This window comes from Haliotis rufescens, unplaced genomic scaffold, assembly GCF_023055435.1.
Source record: "Haliotis rufescens isolate VD_foot unplaced genomic scaffold, xgHalRufe1.0.p SCAF_16, whole genome shotgun sequence".
Classification (NCBI taxonomy): Eukaryota; Metazoa; Mollusca; class Gastropoda; order Lepetellida; family Haliotidae; genus Haliotis; species Haliotis rufescens.
In genome coordinates, this window is record NW_025963846.1 from 13,025,381 (window position 1) to 13,048,275 (window position 22,895).

At 41.7% G+C, this 22,895-nt stretch overlaps 1 protein-coding gene across 1 annotated transcript; it reads left to right on the forward strand.

Annotated features, from left to right (window-relative positions):
* Nucleotides 1–1,287: 1,287 nt before the first annotated feature.
* LOC124135760 (cubilin-like) lies at nt 1,288–22,665 on the forward strand. Its single transcript, XM_048396885.1, has 14 exons — nt 1,288–1,504; nt 3,444–3,528; nt 4,605–4,735; nt 5,707–5,862; nt 6,512–6,596; nt 8,071–8,189; nt 9,448–9,594; nt 10,139–10,220; nt 11,628–11,740; nt 14,405–14,566; nt 16,048–16,147; nt 16,471–16,592; nt 17,372–17,530; nt 18,143–22,665. Exons 1-14 carry the CDS (start codon nt 1,411–1,413, stop codon nt 18,547–18,549), a joined length of 1,962 nt encoding a protein of 653 aa, XP_048252842.1. The 5' UTR covers nt 1,288–1,410; the 3' UTR covers nt 18,550–22,665.
* Nucleotides 22,666–22,895: the final 230 nt, after the last annotated feature.

Sequence of the window (22,895 nt, forward strand, 5' to 3'; positions counted from 1 at the left end):
TCCCAAGTGTGTGGATCGATGCTCATTATGGCAGTCACTGGATTGTCTGGTCCAGTCTCGATTATTTACAGACCTGGCGCGACAGTTTTAGGTCGGTGTGATACACGTAGACCGGGTTGTTTCAGTTTCATTCTATTGTAGTTATTGTTCGTATATGTTATGTCTGTGTGTTTAACTATCAGTATTAAAACGGCATGGGCCAAGTGTTATAAGGTCCCTGACATCAGTGGCTAAACATACTAAAATACTATAATCCGTGTTTTTGAGTTTCTCATCTCATCCGGGGGCACGGGTGGCCCAGTCGTCTAAGGCGCCGCGATTCGCTGTGCAGAGTTGCGTCTCTTGGGCACCCAGAAACCTATGGTTGTGGGTTCGAATCCCGGTTCGCCCCGATTATGTTTCTAGGTTTGTCAGCACCATACCCGTGCTCGTGGGTTTCACCTCAGACCTGCATCACGTCTGAGACCTGCATCACTTCGGGTTTCCTCCCACATTAAGCTGACACGCAGGGATATAACTGGAATACTGTTAAAAGCGGCGTTAAATCCAACTCACTCACTCTCATCTCATCCTATATTACCTCCGCGCGCATAAAATAAATTTAAAAATAAATCAATCGATCAGCCCAGCCACACCCCACCCCGCTTGAATATGTATCATCCCACCATGGAAATAGTGAATTTCAAATTAAGTAAAGAAAATCCTCGCTGTATTTTCCGTGAGGTTATTTGAAGGAAGTAGCCCTATCGCGTCCTTCTCCCTTTCTTTTAAGCCCTTCTTTTCCCACCGAGAAAGCTTGATACCCTATCCATTGCATTTAAAAAAAAAAAAAAAAAAAAAAAAAAATATATGGGGGGCGGTCGGGTAGCCTGGTGGTTAAAGCGTTCGCTCCTCACGCCGAAGACCCGGGTTCGATTCCCGACATGGGTACAATGTGTGAAGCCCATTTCTGTCGTCCCCCGCCGTGATATTGCTGGGATACTGCTAAAAGCGGCGTAAAACCATACTCACTCACTCACTCACTAAAAAATATGGAATACAATAGGGGGTCAAAATATGAACAATTGGTGTACACATCTCAAACAGCAAACAACAAATCAGCTGTTTTGTCAACTAAAAAGTAGTTTCTTTAATTTTCTTTAAATTTGTGTATTCAAAATAATTTATTTTCATCCGACCGACCGACCGAGATGACAAACAAACGCAATTATATGGATGGCCTAACGCTCTGTATTGTGTTCCTGAAAGCTAACATAATTTGACGGGTCACTGTTTTGCCTCTGCACCTATGTACCTTACCGCTTCACTGCACACCTGGAGAAGGGGGTCACTCCATACGACAGTCTGTTTCGAGTTCCCGGACATGTTCTTATTCGTTACAAGATTTGTGGCAAGGGAATATCAACAAGCATGTTCAAAAAGACAACACGGCGATCTCAACAACTGGCTGTTTTGATACCAACATTGTTTCTGTGGACGCGAATACTAGGTCAACCTGCTACAGGTAAGCTTTGGTTGTTGATCAAATAAGCACAATTCTCATGGCTTGTGTACAAAAACAATATAGCAAAGCAAATACAATTCTATGTTTGGCTATGTAAGTTCTGATATAAGCAAAAGTACTGTTGTGCTCCTTGTGGTGTAACGTTATATATTCGATCTATAGAAGTCAAGCGCGTCGGTGTCAGTGTATGACAACAACCCCTAAAATAATGTCTACCCACCAGACGTGATGTGCTGCTCTTGTTTTTATGTAGACTCTGGAGGGAAAGCAGGTTTGTCGACTAATTTATACTACAGCACACCGCGCCGCTCCTAGTTAAATAGGATTGGTAAATGTTTGTTTTTTTAGAATTGACCTGATTGCGCTTGTGGAGATATACAAAATAGCTATGTGATAAATCGCAAAGGACAACGAAGAAAGAGCTAGGAGTGTTATATATTTCACAATTCAAAAGTGTTCTTTCATTTCTGGAGATTCGAACAAACGCTCGCAAATTGGACGACGCTATGTTTATTGAGAGGATAGAAAGATGTAGCTTGGCAACGCAGATAAACACACTGACCCATCGATCGCACCCAAAAGTGGGCGAGATATGGCAATTTATAATTGGATAAAAGTTTTACAGATAAAGGTTGTCAATAGTTATTCTTCGGACGTTTGTGAGAATATCCACGATATACCAAGCGTACCCACCCCCACCCTACACTCCCCCACTCCCCACCCCTTGTTCATAGAATGGACTTGTCCGAAATTGCCGAGATCGGATTGTATTCAGTGAGTCATCATTATTGAATGAAGGGTAACTATTTAGCGGGTAATATCATCAAAGAAGCTGTCTGTTTACTTTACGTAAATAAACATTAAACCGGTTCGTGCGGTATATCTGCATGGCGGATTTTAGCAAAGTGTGTCCGCCGCCGTTAACGTTTATTCACGTTTAAAACTCCATAAACGCAAAAATATAGCAATCAAGTCAATTTTTATGTATAAACACGTCAATAATAACTTCACAGACAACATATTTAATCATTAACACAAAACCACTATATGCAATACGAAACCAGTGACATCATTCAGCGCAATAATGCCCCGCCCATTCTATCATCAGCTGATCAGGTATCGGTACTCCGTTATTGGGCGTTCTTTTCGGTTTATGAAAAAAGCAAACCAAGTTGCTTGGTTAGTCAATCACTTGTCTTGTAATCACTTGCAGTTTGCTCATTTCCTGATCAGCCAATCATGAATTTGTGTTAATAAGTAAACAAAACAAAAAGTTGTTTATGATGAGATAAACATATAACGAAACCCCGTTAATCCGGAAACTTTACATTCCGTACGAACACTGCTTGCCAATGCTGTCATGTATGCAGTGTGACATTCCTCAACCGTTATCCCTAAATCCGGAAAATTGTTATTGAAAAGAATTTTTTTTAAAAAGAATATATACTTGAAAAATGTAAACTTGCTCGCATTACATGCTGGATGTGAAAAAACGTGTGAAAAAAGACGAAGTTTTAGACTCCTTCTTTCAATGAGAAAATGTCTGTCTTGTTGCAGGGACTGAAACTGTATCATGTCTTTCTCCAATCGTTCTCATGAAATGAAAATTATTTGTCATAATCACACTGAGAAATGTTAACCATAGTTGATAGCAAGCTGATGATATTGGCGGAACAAGAGCTGAATATACATAAACGAGAGGGGTTTCAAGCCCACGGGTGAGTCAGCGTGTGACTTGGGTTCATGGTAGCTTGGAATAGAATTATGTGAGAGCGTTGAGTCTTGTCTTGATTCTTGTGTGAGAGATTATCACAGGTAACAAGCGTCAATCACTGTGTCAAATCTATGACAGCGGTCATGGTGCTGTGACCTATTATCGTTATATTTGGTTATACCATGACTTCGTCACCATGGTAACTATATTGTTTGTACCTCGCAGATAATGACTGCAAAACCGTGGTTGCCGTGGCAGACCTGGCGAAAAAAGCCATCAGATCAGCAGGTTACCCGTCCGGATATGAACCGTAAGTAGCCATCAGATCAGCAGGTTACCCGTCCGGATATGAACCGTAAGTAGCCATCAGATCAGCAGGTTACCCGTCCGGATATGAACCGTAAGTAGTCTAACCACACCCCTTTTGTACAGGTAAGTACAGACTGGTGCTCGGTTTGTACGTACACGCAAGTGCGGATCCAGAGGCAGGGGTTCACGGGTGGCCATGATGTCAATAGCTGGATTATCTGGTCCAGATTAAAAAAAATATACAAACCGCCTTTGTATAGCTTGAATATTGCTGAGTGGGGCGCTAATGAATGACTGCATGAATACAACAATAAATAATAACGTCGATCCGGTATGACTGGGGACGGTACCATCCAGATTAACGGGGTTTGCCTCTGTATGCTATCAATCACTGGTTTGACTGTCGGTCTGATTCTTATCGCCCTTGTTGTTTCAGCCTCATTCTTTTGTAGGTATTCAGTGCGGCGTTAAACAACAAACAAACATTTTTTATAGTCCGAGTTGCGCAGTGATTACAACAAAATCATACCACCGGACATACCAATCTTACCAGTACACATACCAATTATACTCGCATACATACCAATCATACCAGCAGCCATACCAATCAAACAAGCATACATACCATTCATACCAGCAGCCATACCATTCATACCAGCATACATACCAATCATACCAGCAGATACCAATCATACCACCAGCCATACCATTCATACCAGCATACATATCATTCATACCAGCAGCCATACCATTCATACCAGCATGAATGCCAATTATACCAGCAGACATACCGATCATACCAGCATACATACCAATCATACCAGCATACATACCAATCATACCAGCATACATACCAATCACACAAGCAGAGATACCAATCATACCAGCAGGCATACCATTCCTACCAGCACACATACCAATCATACCAGTAGACATAAATCATACCAGCAGACATACCATTCATACCAGCATACATACCATTCATACCAGCAGCCATACCAACTCCAATTGAAACATATTGATCTCCCAACGGAGATGCATAGACGAATATGGTTATCATATGTCCTTGTCTTCCAGGAATAAAGAATGCACGTGGGAGTTGCGTGCAGGGAGAATGTTTCACCAGAAGAAAACAATAAAAGTGCAATTTATCGTGGACATAGAAAATTCTACAGATTGTTCAGGAGAATCTGTGACAGTGCATCCTTGTAAGTATGGCAACGTGGATTTTTATATTGATTGACATTCTGTCATAATCAATCCGATAGGAAGTCACACGCTTTAATGACTTCGTAAGTTACTCGGCACGTTTTCGAGTAAGTTCAATGAACATCATTTGCCAAAGGTTAAAAATTCGCAAGATCACATGACATGCATGTGCACGAATAAAATATACAATTTAGATTTTCTATAAAAAAACAACCTTCAACGCCAGAAAAATCCGGTTTCGATTATCCGCCGATAGCGATTCCAGTGGGTGTAAAAGGCAAGATAATGGTGAAAATGATATAATTTGATGACTGAAAATCAGTGACAACACGAAGTTTTTGCGAAAAGGCTGAGCATGTCTTGCTGACCCATCAAGAAACTTTAGAACTGGCTAGACATGTGACTGACATTAAGCCTAATGAATAACAAGGGGATAATAGGAAAATGCTTCGATCCAATATAAAATAAGTAAGTTCTCAGTTTACCAGAAAAGTTGAACATTGACCTTCACTGAAAAAAAGTCTAGTAAATTCTACTAACTTAATTAGTCACAGCGACCAGAAGGTTAGTGAACAGCGACTTTACTATCCAAATAAAGAGGTTGCAGGTTGGAATCTCACCGAGGTACAAAAATCTTTGTGTTAATAAATATGTTGTTGCTGTATGCCTAACAGTATTTCCCTCATACAGGTTGCTGATAATAACAAAATATCTCATTACTACTGAACTTTCTTTCAGCTAGTGACGATAGGCCATCTAGTAAAATAAATACTAACTGATTTGTAAAGTCTACTAACATGTTAGTGTCTGAGTGGACAGTAAAGTTCACCAACTAAGTTAACAAACTTTACAAACGATTTCTGTCAGTGTTGGTGAAGAATCCATTACCATTTTAATCATATTGAAAGTGCCTCAGCTTACACCAAGGGACCAGGGAGTACTATATGCATGTCCTACCCTTTGTCAACAGTCACATCACCCAACAATACAAAACTAGCGGTGCTGTGCGGCAACACTGAAAGGGAGTACGAGTTCTTCATCGAGTCCCTCCTGGTTGTATTCAAGTCCGGATCTGAACCTTCACAGGGCAGACAAGGCTTAAAGATGGTGTTCCAGATGATTGATGGTACGTCAAGGCTTTAAGATGGTGTACCAGATGATTGTTGGTACGTCAAGGCTTTAAGATGGTGTACCAGATGATTGATGGTACGTCAAGGCTTTAAGATGGTGTACCAGATGATTGATGGTACGTCAAGGCTTTAAGATGGTGTACCAGATGATTGATGATAGGTCAAGGCTTTAAGATGGTGTACCAGATAATTGATGGTACGTCAAGGCTTTAAGATTGTGTACCAGATGACTGATGGTACGTCAAGACTTTAAGATGGTGTACCAGATGATTGATGGTACGTCAAGGCTTTAAGATGGTGTACCAGATGACACCATCCCAAAGATTTCACAAATATAGCGACGTATATGCACGTGTTTTAGAATGCATCTACTAGTCCGGACTCATGCATTTTTTTTCGCGCCAGCCCACTGCCATACGATGCTACACTTTTGTGACATCATGACATCATGAACATCGATCTTTGCAATTTGGACACGATGGCATGCATCAACCAAGTCAGCGAACCTGATCACCCGATCACGTTAGTCGCCGCTCACGACAAGCATGGGTTGCTGAAACCCTATTCTAACCCGGATCGTTACGTGTTAAACAGAGCTTTAAGATGTAAATAAAAATGCATGATCGGCCTCTGTTTTCGATTCAGAAACATCCTGCCATGAGAGGTTGGATTCACATAACTACAACACTAGTGCCATTCATTCACCTAGATATCCAGACCCATATCCCAGGTAACTATCCACAACCATATCACAGTTAACTATCCAGACCCATATCCCAGGTAACTATCCAAAACCATATTCCAGTTAACTATCCAGACCCATATCCCAGGTAACTATCCACAACCACATCCCAGTTAACTATCCAGACCCATATCCCAGGTAACTATCCACAACCATATGCCAGGTAACTATCGAGACCCATATCCCAGGTAACTATCCACAACAATATCCCAGTTAACTATCCACAACCACATCCCAGGTAACTATCCAAAACAAACATCCAAGGTAACTATCCACAACCACATCCCAGGTAACTATCCACAACAAACATCCCAGGTAACTATCCACAACCACATCCCAGGTAACTATCCACAACCATATCCCAGGTAACTATCCACAACCATATCCCAGGTAACTATCCACAACCATATCCCAGTTAACTATCCAGATCCATATCCCAGGTAACTATCCACAACCATATGTCAGGTAACTATCCAGACCCATACCCCAGGTAACTATCCACAACCACATCCCAGGTAACTATCCACAACCACATCCCAGGTAACTATCCACAACCATATCCCAGGTAACTATCCACAACCACATCCCAGGTAACTATCTTCAACCACATCCCAGGTAACTATCCACAACCACATCCCAGGTAACTATCCACAACCATATCCCAGGTAACTATCCAGACCCATATCCCAGGTAACTATCCAGACCCATATCCCAGGTAACTATCCAGACCCATATCCCAGGTAACTATCCACAACCATATCCCAGGTAACTATCCACAACCATATCCCAGGTAACTATCCAGACCCATATCCCAGGTAACTATCCAGACCCATATCCCAGGTAACTATCCACAACCATATCCCAGGTTTTGTTTGTTTGTTGTTTAACGCCACACGGCGATCTCTCACTAATTGAGTCTGGACCCGAAAACCCAGCGATTGACATCTTGAGCATCTAGCAATTGGGATACGATGACATACATCAAACAAAGTCAGCGTGCCTGACCACCCGATCCCGTTAGTCGCCTCTTACGGCAAACATCCCAGGTAACTCTGTCCATCTGCGTGTCAGGTAATTATTCTCAACTATATCCAAGTCAACTATATTTAGCCATATCCCAGATAACTATCATCTATTCACTAATATAACAAACTACTTTATTTAGTAATACCTTTAAATACATATGCAAGTCAAAGAATATTGGTGTGCGCAGCAATGTGTTGGTCAAAGGTTGTGAACATACCTGCGGTAACCGTATCTCTGTGCTGTTTCCTATAAATGATTGTCATCTTGACTTGGCGGTACACAGAGCGACGCGCCGTCATGTAGTATTTTCCTTATAGATTGTGTTTCATGGGAAAGCATGCGCCAGCTAGGTACATCATGAAGTAGATATCGGTTTGGATTTGGATCAGGGCATTCAGATGTCAACTCCATCAGGATACAACGGTCAGGCTTGTAGTTTTCAGAGATGCACGTACCTCATAAGGACTCGTACAGCCAACCACAATACTGAGCTGAAGGTCATACTGTCTGAGCTGAGCGCTGACTGTCGAGATGAATACGTCATGGTCTATGATGGTAAGTAAATCAGTATTGTAAAATGATTGTATATTTAATCAGTCATATTTGCATGACAGTGAAGATGCTGAAAGACGATGAGCTCAATTTTAGAAAATGTTTTTTTCAATATTGTGACCGTTGGAATAAAATAATACAATAACACATTATTATAATTATAATTATTATTATTATTATTATTATAATCGGACAACTTGGTACTTGGGATGCAAGCGTGACATTTCGAAAGCGAGGTCTGCATATTTCCCATGTTTTTCCTGAATCTTGTCAATGACATTAGTGTCAAAAGGGACAGAAAATTCAACAATATAAATGATTTTATTGGATTTATCTTAAAGGTCAAGATCAGGTTTGTTGGCCTGGCTAGGTCTGATGCTGTATACGGGCCTATTCCAAAGAATTTTGTATTTAGCATTTTCCATGACGCCCTCAACTTATTCTGGGTTGTACCATGGATGGACCTCTGTGTCAAAACCAAAAGCATGGCGAAGACGGTAATAAAATCCTTGGGCCGCTCCATCGTGTCGCTTGAGATATTGTGTTTGTGCCAAAGCTGGGCTTCCACTGACAATGTGTTGGGCAGTCTCATTAAATGTATTGCACATTCTACATTTCATATTTACATTTTGATCCTTAATCACAAAATGACGGTTTCGAGTGGGAAGTGACTGGTCCCGAGCAGCAAACAGAAAGCCTTATGTTTTACTTTTCAGGCCAGCCGACTTCATCCAAGCGGAGGACTCTGCGGGGTTGCTGATCTTCTTAACACACTGCATATAAACGCGATGCAGTGGTCGTTCAGATCGCCTCTCCCTGAAAAAACTGAGTCTGGGCCGATTTGATATGGCACTTCGCTTGGTTGACACTCATTTTTGTACCGCCCAGCAGTACATAACCATCAGCAAAATCAACACTGACATTGAGATTTTGTCCCACATCCTTGGTTCGTTTAAGGAAACTGTGGAATTCCCTCGTTTTCATTATGAGTCTTTACATGATTCACACGAGGATCATCAGACAAATAAATATGTGCAAAAGTGCACATTACAATTATATCAAGAAGAGCCTCCACGTTAAGCAAACCACGCCCTCCCATTATGATTGGTAAATATAAACGATTGACGGAAGAGCGAGGGTGGTGGGAGGTATTGGGAATGCCATTTCTCTTGTGTTTCTTTCACATACAATTACTTATTTTTCTGGGAGCAAAGGTACCAATCAGCATATCAGAATAGATCATTTGTTTCTCTACGTCTAGGAAACTCGGAACAAGGGCCTTTACTTGGAAAATGGTGCGGTTCTGAACGACCCAAGTTCCGTAGCCTGGTACAAGAACTCTATGTGGTGTTTGTGAGCAAAGACAACAGCAGCGGACGCAAGGGGTTCAGAGCAGATTACAGAGACGGTATTTTACATTGTTGTCAATTAACATAACGTTGATTATTTACGCTTTTTTCCCTATCAAAATGATACCAGATGTTCGCAATAAGCTGAGCGTATCCTGTCTCAGCGGTGGCACCCGTCTCAAACACACACAACGACAAGTCAACAACAAGAAATATCAGTTGTTGATGAAGGTGATTTCAAATTTGTTGAATGTTATTGATGATGGATAATATATCTTCAGCTTCGTGAAGCGCTCAAAGTGGAGTTGAGTTACGCAGTTTCGTCAGAACGTTAGAATGACGTTAGAATGAGTGAGTGGTGAATTGGGCTTAACACCGCTTTGAACAGTATTCCAGTTATTTCACAGGTGTACGTGGCATTAGAACATAGACGGTATGCCATATAGACAGGCTGAAAATGCATGCGGGCTTCCCAGAATATTGTCATTGTCGTGTTTCCAGAACGGTTATTCCATTGTTCCATGACGTGGAGCGGAGCGGTGGGGAGGGATATTGCTTATCCATTCGTTCGTTATAAACAATCAGTGATATTTATTGTTTCAGCCATGTGCGGAGGCACAGCATTAGCGCGACATTCCTTTCAAAATGACATCGTATTTCCTGGATATTCGTCTCCATTTAACCAGTAAGTATGTGACGCATATCGGGCATCGGGTGGTCAGGCACCGTGACTTGGTTGATGCATGTCATCAGTAGCCCAATTGCGTAGATCGATGCTCCTTTTGTCAATAAATGACAATAAACGTGGCGGTCCAATCTCGATTATTTACAGATCGCCGTCATGTAGCTGAAATATTGCGGCGTTAAACAACAAACAAACTAACAACAGTAAGTATGTATGTATGTATGTTTATCGACAAGAGAGCTGGACCCAGTAGTGTCAAGATAAGACCCGTGAAGATCCGGGGTAAAATAGGTCTTCAGCAACCAATGCTTGCCGTAAAAGACAACTATGCTTGTCGTAAAAGGCGACTAACGGGATCGGTTGGTCAGACTTGGTTGATGCATGTCATCGATCCCAATTGCGTGGATCGATGCTCATGATGTCAATCACTGGATTGTCTGGCCCAGACTCGATTATTTACAGACCGCCGTCATATAGCTAGAATATTGCTGAGTGCGGCGTTAAACAACAAACCAGCCAACCAAAGTGTCAAGATAAAGACAACTAATTCTACTGACCAGGTGATAATCTGACAACTTGCCAAGCATAATGACGAAGCAGTTTTATTTGATTGTTATTTGTTGTTTAACGCCGCACTCAGCACTTTGCAGCTATATGATGGCGTTCTGTAAATAATTGAGTCTGGACCAGACAAGCAAGTGATTGGCGTCATGAGCATCGTTCTACGCAACTGGGTTAGCCCTGGACATTTTACAAGCAAGGGTTGCTGAAGACCCGTTCTGACCCAGATCTTCACGGGTCGATCCCGATAGTCGCCTTTCACGGCAAGCAAGGGTTACTGAAGACCTATTCTATATTCTATATTCACCGGTAGACGAAGAAGTAAATCGAGTTGATGAAACGCAGCAATGTCGTTGTCCAACCAGGCATGCCTGCTTCAAGTGAATTTCACCCATTGACAATTAGGGGGAGACTAGATAATTAGTCAGCTTCTGATGCAAAACAATATTTTTTCTATTTTTGTATTTTTGTTCTCTTTCAACAACAGTCTGTCCCATAGTACCTTAGTGAACATTATGTCTATTTAAAAAAGAAGAAAAACGTACCTGATACCTTCCGTCTGGCATTTTTAATACATTTGGTTGAAAAACATATTAATTTATTGTGGCCTTTTATTATCTATATCTGAGGGTTACGGGTGAGTTACGGGACCTCGTAACTGTAGGGGCGGTCGGGTAGCCTAGTAGTTAAAGCGTTCTGGGTTCGATTCCCGACATGGGTACAATGTGTGAAGCCCATTGCTGGTGTCCCCCGCCGTGATATTGCTGGAATATTGCTAAAAGCGTCGTAAAACCACACTTACTCACTCACTCACTCGTAACTGTAATTGGTTTTATGTTTTGCCAGTTACATCACATGCAAATGGTACATCAAACCAACCATCGGATATACAAGCGTACTGGTGGCCTTCAGAAATCTTCAAGTTGACTGCGCCAGAAGTAGGATTACAGTGTATGACGGTGAGAAACTATCAGTCCCATGAAATTGTATATGTTAAGTATCTAAAACGTCTATACTCAAGATAAAAAAGGTATGCATTGAAACTTGTGTATTATCATGACTGCAATACATTCTCAGAAGAAGGAAACAGTTCGCCCAAACACAACAGATGTGTTCGAGAAGACGCAGATGTATACATTTATTGGATTTCGATCGATTCGGTCACAATCGATTACAGCTAGAAAAAAACACACGCTCGTACGGTTGGTGATCTGTAGAACAGCGAGATAGAACGCCCCGGGTTTGAGCGATGCAAGACCGTTAGGCTGACAGTAAGGTACTCGATGTACCATCGTCAGAGTGCTGTAGCCTTTCAGTCAGACTTGTAGAACCACACAAAATAATCATATTCCTCACGATGATGTCATCTGTATCATAATGTTAGGTCACCTCATCAGGCCATTCATTTTTTATTGTTTCTCAGGGGCGGTCGGGTAGCCTAGTGGTTAAAGCGTTCGCTCGTCACGCCGAAGACCCGGGTTCGATTCCCGACATGGGTACATTGTGTGAAGCCCATTTCTGGTGTCCCCCGCCGTGATATTGCTGGAATATTGCTAAAAGCGGCGTAAAACCATACTCACTCACTCACTCACTATTGTTTCTCATCTCCAACTTCAACCAGCAAGAAAATTGGCGGGTGAAATAAAAATGTTAAAAAATTTCTTTTTACTGATTTTCACTTATTGTGTAACGTTTAAAGTTTAAAACCCTTGGTACCATTCTTAAATTAATTTATGACGTAGATCCAGTCACTTTGCTTGGAAAAGATTTTTAAAATAAAACAATACTGAAGAAAGATCAAGCTGACCTGTTGTTTTACGAGTATGCAATGGTTTTAGTATTTTTGTATCACACAGAGGCTGGGAAAATTAAGATACAAACACTTTATTATTTCACGTCGGCATAACAATTCATGGCGGGCGGGAGATGGAAAACAAATACAGACATCATGGCGGGCGGGAGATGGAAAACAAATACAGACATCATGGCGGGCGGGAGATGGAAAACAAATACAGACAGCCTCAGGGAAGAGAGCTTTACGATCATATCCCTGAATTATTGTAAATGTCCCATGAGTCTTTATTTGTATGAATGTTAGGCTTTTATAGATTTTTCGGTTTGTTATTTTCATATTTAGCTCACCTGGCCTGAAAAGCCTGTCTGTCGTCAATCGTCGGCGTTTTCAATCAGCTTTTAAAAATGGCAAGATGGACTCAAAATGTGGATGTTTGTTATAATAGAGTGGATTGAGTTTGTCAAGGCATTTGAAACAGGATCTTCAATATGATCGCCATCTTTTATTTTACAAATGCCTTCAACAATCTTCTTCTCCAAAACGTCAAGCGCCAGCGGCATGTAACGTTGTTTGCTAGATGGTCACCATATGCAGTGGATCCAGGTTTGTTCGAGGCATCTTGCCTGGAAACATAATGCGTTATCCATCGTAATCTATCGCGGACAATTGTTCCCATCAATTAATACGACTCAGTTTCTTCAATTGTTTTGATTCCGATCAGTTACTTAGTTAACATATATTTCCCTTTATTTGCGTAATTCGCTTTTACCTTGTTTTGATCATTTTTGGTTCTGTAAACATCTTCTCATCTGAAATTGTCAGACAGAACTTTGGAACGTATGTTTCTCTTTACGGTGGCATCATATTTCGTTCAGATCATTAGAACTGTCCTCAGTATGTATGCGGAATATATAAATTTACAATTTAAATGGATGACTATAATTACGAGTGAGCTACAGTGCCGTGGCACTGTTTTGATAAAGATGACAAAGATGCGAATACCCTTTTGAGGTTTAGTTTTTATAATATTGAAAAATATTCCAGACGCGTTATTCATCTTGTATTAAGAGTTACAAAAGGGCGATTTTACATTCGGTAGGGTTTTACTCATTGCCCATGAAACATCCATTCATATAAGTTTCACTGCTATTTTGCATTTCACGGTCGGTTATTCTCTTGCGTTGAGGTTTTACATATTGGAAATTGCATCAATCTTTCTACCAAACGTTACATCTACTTCCAAAATCTTGTGACCGCCTCCGTGGTCTAGTGGTAGAGCGTCCGCCCGGAGAGCGGAAGGTCCGGGGTTCGATCCCCGACCGCGTCATACCAAAAGACGTTAAAAGATGGTACTTGTTGTTACCCTGTCTGGCGCTCGGCATTAAGGGGCTAAAACAAGGACTGGTCGGCTCGGAGTCAGTATACTGTGTCTGGGTGGGGTATTCATGTTAAACTGCGGCATGGTATCTCAGTGAGCTAGCACTATAAATCGGCATCAGTCCGGACTAGTACAAGCAGCCACACACACACACACACGTGCATGCACGTCGCTATATAAGTGCAATAATCTTGGACGCGACGTTAAACCCCATTTCACCTCACCTCCAAAATCTTGTTTATCTTGATATTTATATCGTCGTTGGTTATTGCTATTGTTGATTATACCTCTGGCAGGTCTGCTTCTGTTTTTGCAAGTACTTGCAAACGCTTTTTCTATTTTATCCACAGCGATGCATTTGAATAAACATTACGCCTGTTTTCAGCAAATTGTTACATCTAATGCTCGTTAGAGCACTCTTCCAGATTCTGGGTGGTTTTGTTACGTTAGGGCTATGGGATGGAGGCAGTACCAGGACCTGGATCATCTGTGGCAGAGAGGATTCTACCTACTTGATTTCCGGGCCGGGTATGTTAGTGGAACTCAACAGCCAGGGCAACGCAGCAGAGCCCATCTCCTTCAAAATCAAACATAGAGGGGACAACAACACAGGTAGGTACTTACACGAAATCATGCAGGCGTATATCTTGCAGTTGGAGTGGGTGGTGGCAGCACTTACAGTAGGAGTTGTAGTAACCGTAGCAGTAGCAGAAGTTGTAGTAACCGTAGCAGTAGTTGTAGTAATTGTAGCAGTAGTTATAGTTCCCGTGTCAGTAGTTGTAGAAACCGTAGCAGTAGTTGTAGTTCTCGTAGCAGTAGTTATAGTTCCCGTGTCAGTAGTTGTAGTAACCGTAGCAGTAGCAGAAGTTGTAGTAACCGTAGCAGCAGTTGTAGTTCTCGTAGCAGTAGTTATAGTTCCCGTGTCAGTAGTTGTATAAACCGTAGCAGTAGTTGTCGCCATGAGAAGTCTATGACGCTAATCCACAACTCCCATGGCCCTGAGAGGTTCTCTAAGTCCAGAAGCGGTAGGTCCAAGATCTGAAGCTCCTAATTACAAACTTAGACATTAATGTGCCGTCGCCCACGCTTACATGAATTAACACAACATAAGGTTTGATACTCACATAAACAACTAACTGGACAGGACAGGCTCGTCACAAAATGAGCGACCGAGGTTCAAGTAGATCTCAAGATTAAAACCCGGACTACTTGCTTAAACACGAGAAGCTCTTTACAGGTGTTCGAGTCTGACGTGCCCAGATATATCGTTTTAATTTGTAAAAAAGTCCATCTCTGAATACACAACCAACTGGACAGAACATGCGAAATGGGGAGCTGGGACGACCGAGGTCCGACTCGATCTCAAGAAGCAAAGCCCACACTATTCGCTTAACCATAAGAAGCTCTTTATAGGTGTTCGAGGCTGAGGTGTCCTGAGATATTCTCTTGATTTGTTTAAACATATCAGAGTGAGTCAGTGAGTTTGGTTTTACGCCGCTTTTAGCAATATTCCAGCAATATCACGGCGGGGGACACCAGAAATGGGCTTCTCACATTGTACCCATGTCGGGAATCGAACCGGGTCTTCGGCGTGACGAGCGAACGCTTTAACCATAAGGCTATCCGACCGCCCCTAAAACATATCAGACCATGGTCACTTGTGAGTCACCATCTATCGATTCCTTTTCCCTATCTCTTAACTTAACGATGTTTCTACATTCAACAACGCAAGCCATCAAAGCATCTAAGCTATCGAGATAATAGACTAGTGATTGATACTATGAGCAACGACCCATGCTGCCGGGGACCGATGACACGCAACCAACGGAGTCCTACCACCCGATCCAACGCTTGCGGCAAGATCTTGATATGAATTCGTATTACAGTGTGATTGATGGATTTTTGCTCTTTTGTGGATCTATAGAGTATTAACGACGGCATTTCCGGCTATATCATGGGATGACACACAGCATATGGTTCCACTGCGTGATATTGACTGAAATACTATTGAGAACCGACGTCAAACCAAACTCATTGATTCACTCGTTTCTAGTTCAGTCCCAACTGACAATACCTTCCTTTCTTGTCATCAGCATGTCGTCTGAAAGGAAATGACGGAGACAAGGCTTACCTCCTCGCATATTCTTACGAACAAATACTGCTGTCCCCGGGCTATCCTGATCTATATCCGGAGTAAGTAGATTTGTTTGATATAATTGTAAATTTTGAATAACATGACACTTCTTCCAGTAGCTTCAAGATGTATTGTGCTGGACTGACACCTATCCAATTTCACTATCACTGCAATACATAAAGTGACATATTTCCAGATTAATTTCCATAATTCACGAATAAATTAGTTTAAACTGAATTTAAATACAACTCGTGCATCCTTACATAAACCAAAGACACCACCTTCCGAGGTTGCCTTGGATTTTAATAAATGCCAATAGATGCCAGATCTTAAATACCTCCAAAACGTCTTTAAATGATGTTGCTCTCATTTTTTGTTACAGCCGAATACGATGCGTGTGGCAACTGAGGTCTGACCATTACTTGAACATTGTCATGATTAACGTTGAAACACTGAATCTTTACTCGCAGCCGGTATGTGGTGACAGTGTCCGCATATATCATGGTAGGTACTCATAACCATGGTCAAACACATGATTGACATACAGTAGGTACCATTGTAACCATGGAAACGAACAGTCTCCATGTTAATATGAAATGTAAATAAAACATGACCATGATCATAAAATATATGTCAATTGTCTCCTATCTCAACCTTTCTGAAACCTGTGAGGAGTATGCTAAAAGTGAATGGTGCAATATACGATCATTGCTCCTCCCGTTTTCTAAACTTTCAAAGAGAAAATCATCCATAGTTAAGAAAACTTTGTATCTTATGTACACGCCCCTGTGCCATACTGTTTGAAGCGAAGGTCATCGTCAGTACGTCACGCTGTAATATACCATACGTTACTCAATCACCAGTGAATACACATGACGACTTTGTGGTGTAGTCGTGACGAATTGCCTGGTATTGCAGCTGTGTGTAGAGCAGATAGCCGGAAGACCGTTGCGCATGCTCGAGAAATGTTGCCCTTTGTGCGATGTAATATTGGCGTAATGACGTCTCTGCAAATTGGCAGTAAATATTTACTAGTGGTGGAGGAACGTAGTTCTTACAAACCTGTGAAGTACTGGCGATTGGTGGTGTCTCATTGCGATTAAATAGCCTTTCACGGAGCTTTGATTTCACTGGCAAAGCACATATTTTTTTCAGATAATACCAGTTCTCTTTCTGGAAGTTACTGTTCATAGTATCAACAAAGCCTAGTGACACAATGTTATGCGAGAGAAAATGTTATGTCGATTATATATAATCCTTACTCTGACGTGACGTCATTTCAGGGGCAGTGTCCGATTTGACCAAGACGCCGGATATGGTTCTGTGCCACACTGAGAGCAATGTTTTCTACAGCGATGGTCGGTACGCGACGATTGACTTTATAACGGATGACTTTGGGATAGGAAAGGGCTTCAGGATCGTATATAAGTCAACAGCAAAGAGTACGTACCACATAAACATTTATGTATACTAGAGATACAGTATGTACATTTACGAAACGTTTTACATAAATACATAGCAGGGCTAGATGTAGCTATATAAAACATGCACCAATGCAACCTTTTATTGAAAACTGAAACCTAATATGTATGTTTACATGCTCCAATTGCATGTCAAAATCTTTCAAATTGTGTCTTACCCTTACATATCCACAACATGATCTTTGAAAACATTCAATATCTTCAAACTTTATTTGCTATACATCTATAATCTCTCTGTTTTGTGTACTTTGTCATGCTTTTGGGGGCTTGACGTCATCAAACTGTGGGTACTTGAAGATTATGTATAAGTTTGAACTTTGATAAATTAATGGGACCAGTTGTCTGGTGCACTTAGCTTTATGTGTGAACATTGACCTGGTGCAAGTGAAATCAAGTTCCTTAAATCGAGCCTTGCACAGTCACCCACCGTTTGCTACCAAGTATCATTTTCTGCAAACGACTGTCCAGTCAAGATCTTTGATGTTTGTATTCCTGATAACAAAGTCTGTTATCTCATACAATTTTAAGTTATTTACAATTAAAGCAATTGTAATCTATATCTGTCATTTTCAGAGAATGTTCGTTCAGAAGGTACTGGTGTCTCACACTCGGTTTCCTCCAGTACTCCAATGATTGCGGCAGTTTGTAGCGTCATCGGCGTCATCATCTTCATAGTGATTGTGGTGACGTGCTGTTTTGTTATGAGAAAAAGACGCTCTGACCGCATGCCACAACCTCCAGTTGTCCAAACCATTCTTCATCCTCCTCCCCAGACAAGAGAACAGGCAACCCCTTTTCTCCAAACCACCACCACCACAACCACCGACAATACCACAAATACCAGTGCACCACCACCATCATACCAGGATTTAAACTACCTACCCGTCACTGAACCGTCCGCGCCCCCCATGCTGCCCCCCAGTTATGAAGATGCCGTGACACTAGGAATGATTGAAAAAGACACGGAAACTAGGTTTTGAGGCATTTTGAGAAGGTGTTTTCAAATTAGAAACATTCACTATGATGTGTATTACAAAGTAGAAATCGAAAAGTGAACGAGTTGGGTTTGACGCGGTTTTGAACAGTATTCCAGTTACATCACGCCGTGCCAACTTATGTGGGAGTAAAGCGATCAGATATCTAGTATAAGGTACGGTCAGAAAGAAGCAACCTTGCATTTAGTACCTTATATTGATCAGAAAGCAGCACTCGGACACTGTATTTGTCAGAAATAAGCACTCGGACATTGTACTGGCGGACAGAAATAAGCACTCGGACATTGTACTGGCGGACAGAAATAAGAACTCGGACATTGTATTTGTCAAAAATATGCACTCGGACATTGTACTGGCGGACAGAAATAAGAACTCGGACATTGTATTTGTCAAAAATAAGCACTCGGACATTGTACTGGCGGACAGAAATAAGAACTCGGACATTGTACTGGCGGACAGAAATAAGAACTCGGACATTGTATTGGCCAGAAATAAGCACTCGGACATTGTATTGCCAAGAAATAAGCACTCGGACATTGTATTGCCAAGAAATAAGCACTCGGACATTGTACTGGCCAGAAATAAGCACTCGGACATTGTATTGGCCAGAAATAAGCACTCGGACATTGTATTGGCCAGAAATAAGCACTCGGACGTTGTATTGGCCAGAAATAAGCACTCGGACATCGTACTGGCCAGAAATAAGCACTCAGACATTGTATTGGTCACAATTAAACAGACGGACTGGGTATTGTTCAGAAGGGAATCACCCGTGGTATCCCGGGTTTGAATAGGCCCACAGCAACCCATCCTGTAATAGATGACTAAATGGATCAGGTTGTCAGGCTCGATGACCTGGAAGATGAGGTATCAACGTATCCCGACCTAATCACTGGATTATCTGGTCCAGACTCGACTATTAACATGCCGTCGTCAATTAGCTGGAATATTGCTTTAAACGGCAACATAGACCCCCACGCACAAAGGATGATTCCTGCAGACAAATCTGTGGACATGTACAATGAATGCATTGTGGAGTGTTTATCTCCTTGATATCTCAAACTATATAGGTAAATGCAAATAGGTTTAAAAACATAGTGGTGGTATTCAAGATCTGGATTTTCCTATAGGCATCTATTAAATCCAGGACTACCTCAGTAGGTGCTACTGAAGCATATGTGTCATTCAGCAGACAGTGGAGGTGTTGAACTCTTATCATTCCAGGAGCATGTTCCGTCTCTTTTGTTATATACTGATTGTGTGAAAGAATTCCTAGGAATGTCTGTTTGCTATCAACTGTACCAATACCTATTTCTAGGAGTGTGACGCCTCTGCATCGCCGCGTGTTTACATTCCATTGCGACATGTCTATAGTTTCAATTGCGTAGTGTCTGTATTGTCAATCTTGGCAGTCGCTTATGTCATCAGCCGAGTCCTGTTGATAGATTGATATCTTCTAGTGGCATTTTAGAAGCTGTAGACGAAGGAAGACACAGTCGACTTATGGATTTTAACGTCTTTATTCACTCGGTACAGATGTTACGAATTTTTTCAAGCAATATGTTAACATGCAGGATAATGTTACCAGCATGTTTACCGAAACCTCGCATTGAAAGAATACTGAAGTTGAAATTAATGTCAACTCGGGGTAGAACAGGTCTTCAGCAACCCATGCTTGCCGTAAAAGACGACTATGCTTGTCGTAGGAGGCGACTAACGTGATCGGGGGGTCAGGCACGCTAACTTGGTCGATGCATAATATCGATTCCAATTTCGTGGACGAAGCTCATGATATTAATCGCTGGATTGTCTGGTCCAGACTCGATTATTTACAGACCGCCGTCATATAGCTGGAATATTGCTGAATGCGGCGTTAAACAGCAAACAAACAAGAACAATAATGCAGTAAATTCAACAATGCTGCTGTTTTGATAATATCACGGTCAAATTACATTGCATTTATAATGTCATCTGAAGGGGGGTGGGGGTGGCGGGGTTTAAAGGGCAAAGGAAACATTTATTTTATTATTTTACAGAACAATTCTGCTTGTTAATTGTATTAATGGGAATCATTTGATACAGTCTATCCTTGGTCACATTTCATTCTATACTTGTAACTCAGAAGCATTTCCTCTTAGCGAAACACTAATCAGATGATGTGCGGGTTAGGATAGGTCTTCAGCAACCCATGCTTGCCGTAAGAGGCGATTATGCTTGTCGTAAGAGGCGACTAACGGGATCGGAAGGTCATGCTCGCTGACGTGGTTGATACATGCCACTGTATCCCAACTGCGTGGATCGATGCTCATGATGTCAATCACTGGTTTGTTAAACAACAAACAGAACAAAAAAAACCCGTGTATCACTATTCAGATTAATGAACATATTTCTGAAACCCTTTTTGTACGTATTAGCAGTGCTCAGAATGTCTGCACTTATACACAGCAGGCTCAATAAAAAAATAAGCTATCGTTTGTTTCAACAAAATCAGTAAATGAGCTGTCGTGTGACTGGATTTCAGGTCCATCTCGCGATTGTCTGGTTTGTTTACAAGCCGCCCCCTCGTGGCAGGAGTACTGCTGTGCAGTATCAGGTAACAAACACACGTTTTGAAGTAGATTGTGGGAGTAGCGCGGGCTTCCGGTAGGGCAGGAAATGCTTATGGTTTTCGCGAACACCCGGTGTTCGCATAATGTGTACCGCTAATATACCCTTTACACACAGTGGAATCTGTTTCGTTGGACAATCGTTGGACTGGTTATTCTCTGGCGTAGACGTTTTATATTTACATGACTCCCTGTTCAGATTAATGTACTACATATTGATAACTATTCATGCACCCATTGCGAGAATCTGTGTTCAGATACACACACGCACCTGTGCGATAACTTTGAAATTTGAAATATTTTTTATCTCACCTTACATATTTATGTCGGATTCTGATTGGCTGAGACCCATTCTTTTATTTTCAATGTACCCTGCTAATATGTAAAGTACATGTCTAATGTTCCCCCTTGAATTGCCGAACTGTTAGCATAGTTACCAACCGCAATTTTGTATCTCCAATTGATGATGTGAGACGCCATTCTCTGGATATTTACGGTATCTTCCGAATGAACTAGATCTAGGGGGACTAACCGATGTATGTTAAACATGAACGAAGTGGATAAATGCCTAACTGTGGTATTCTTACCGATTTGGACCGTGATCAAAGCATGCATGCATAAGACTACAGCTGGAATACCAGAAATTATCTTTTTGATTGAAACTTTTCGCCTAAATATTTGTTTAGAAAAAATGAGGATGGCTATTTATAAATTTTTAACAGTCTGGAGCATAGTTAGTTTTCAAGTTTTCAAGCATTTCCTGGAAAAAGAAAAGCTAATAAAATCCCAGCTATCTGCTATTCTCTACCAAACACACAAGAAATGCATTTGTGAGAAACTTGATGACGAATGCAACTGCTTTGTTTAGTTTGAGACATATGTGGACATGTATATTATATAAACATTATATACGTTTATTTAAAGATACATAATTCATAATAACGTGTTGTTTATTTTTTATTGGTTTATCTGGTTCTCGTCAGGATGACCTTCACACAGTAGCACCTCGCTCGTAAGGACGTGTTACCGAGGAGCGTGCCTGCTTGTGTTTGTTGGATGTTTAACACCGCATTCGGCAATATTCCAGCTGTATCAGCTGTATCAGCATGGGCTATTCTAACAAACCTGCGGTCGATAGCATCAGCGGTTCTAACAAACCTGCGGTCGATAGAATGAGAGGTTCTAACAAACCTGCGGTCGAAAGCATCAGCGGTTCTAACAAACCTGCGGTCGATAGCATGAGCGGTCCTAACAAACCTGCAGTCGATGGCATGGGCGATTCTAACAAACCTGCGGTCGATAGCATGGGCGATTCTAACAAACCTGCGGTCGATAGCATGAGCGGTCCTAACAAACCTGCAGTCGATGGCATGGGCGGTTCGAACAAACCTGCGGTCGATAGCATGAGCGATTCTAACAAACCTGCGGTCGATAGCATGGGCGATTCTAACTAACATGCGGTCGATAGCATGGGCGGTTCTAACAAACCTGCGGTCGAGAGCATGGGCGATTCTAACAAACCTGCGGTCGATAGCATGGGCGATTCTAACAAACCTGCGGTCGATAGCATCAGCGGTTCTAACAAACCTGCGGTCGATAGCATGCGCAGTTCTAACAAACCTGCGGTCGATAGCATGGGCGGTTCTAACAAACCTGCAGTCGATAGCATGAGCGGTTCTAACAAACCTGCGGTCGATAGCATGAGCGGTTCTAACAAACCTGCGG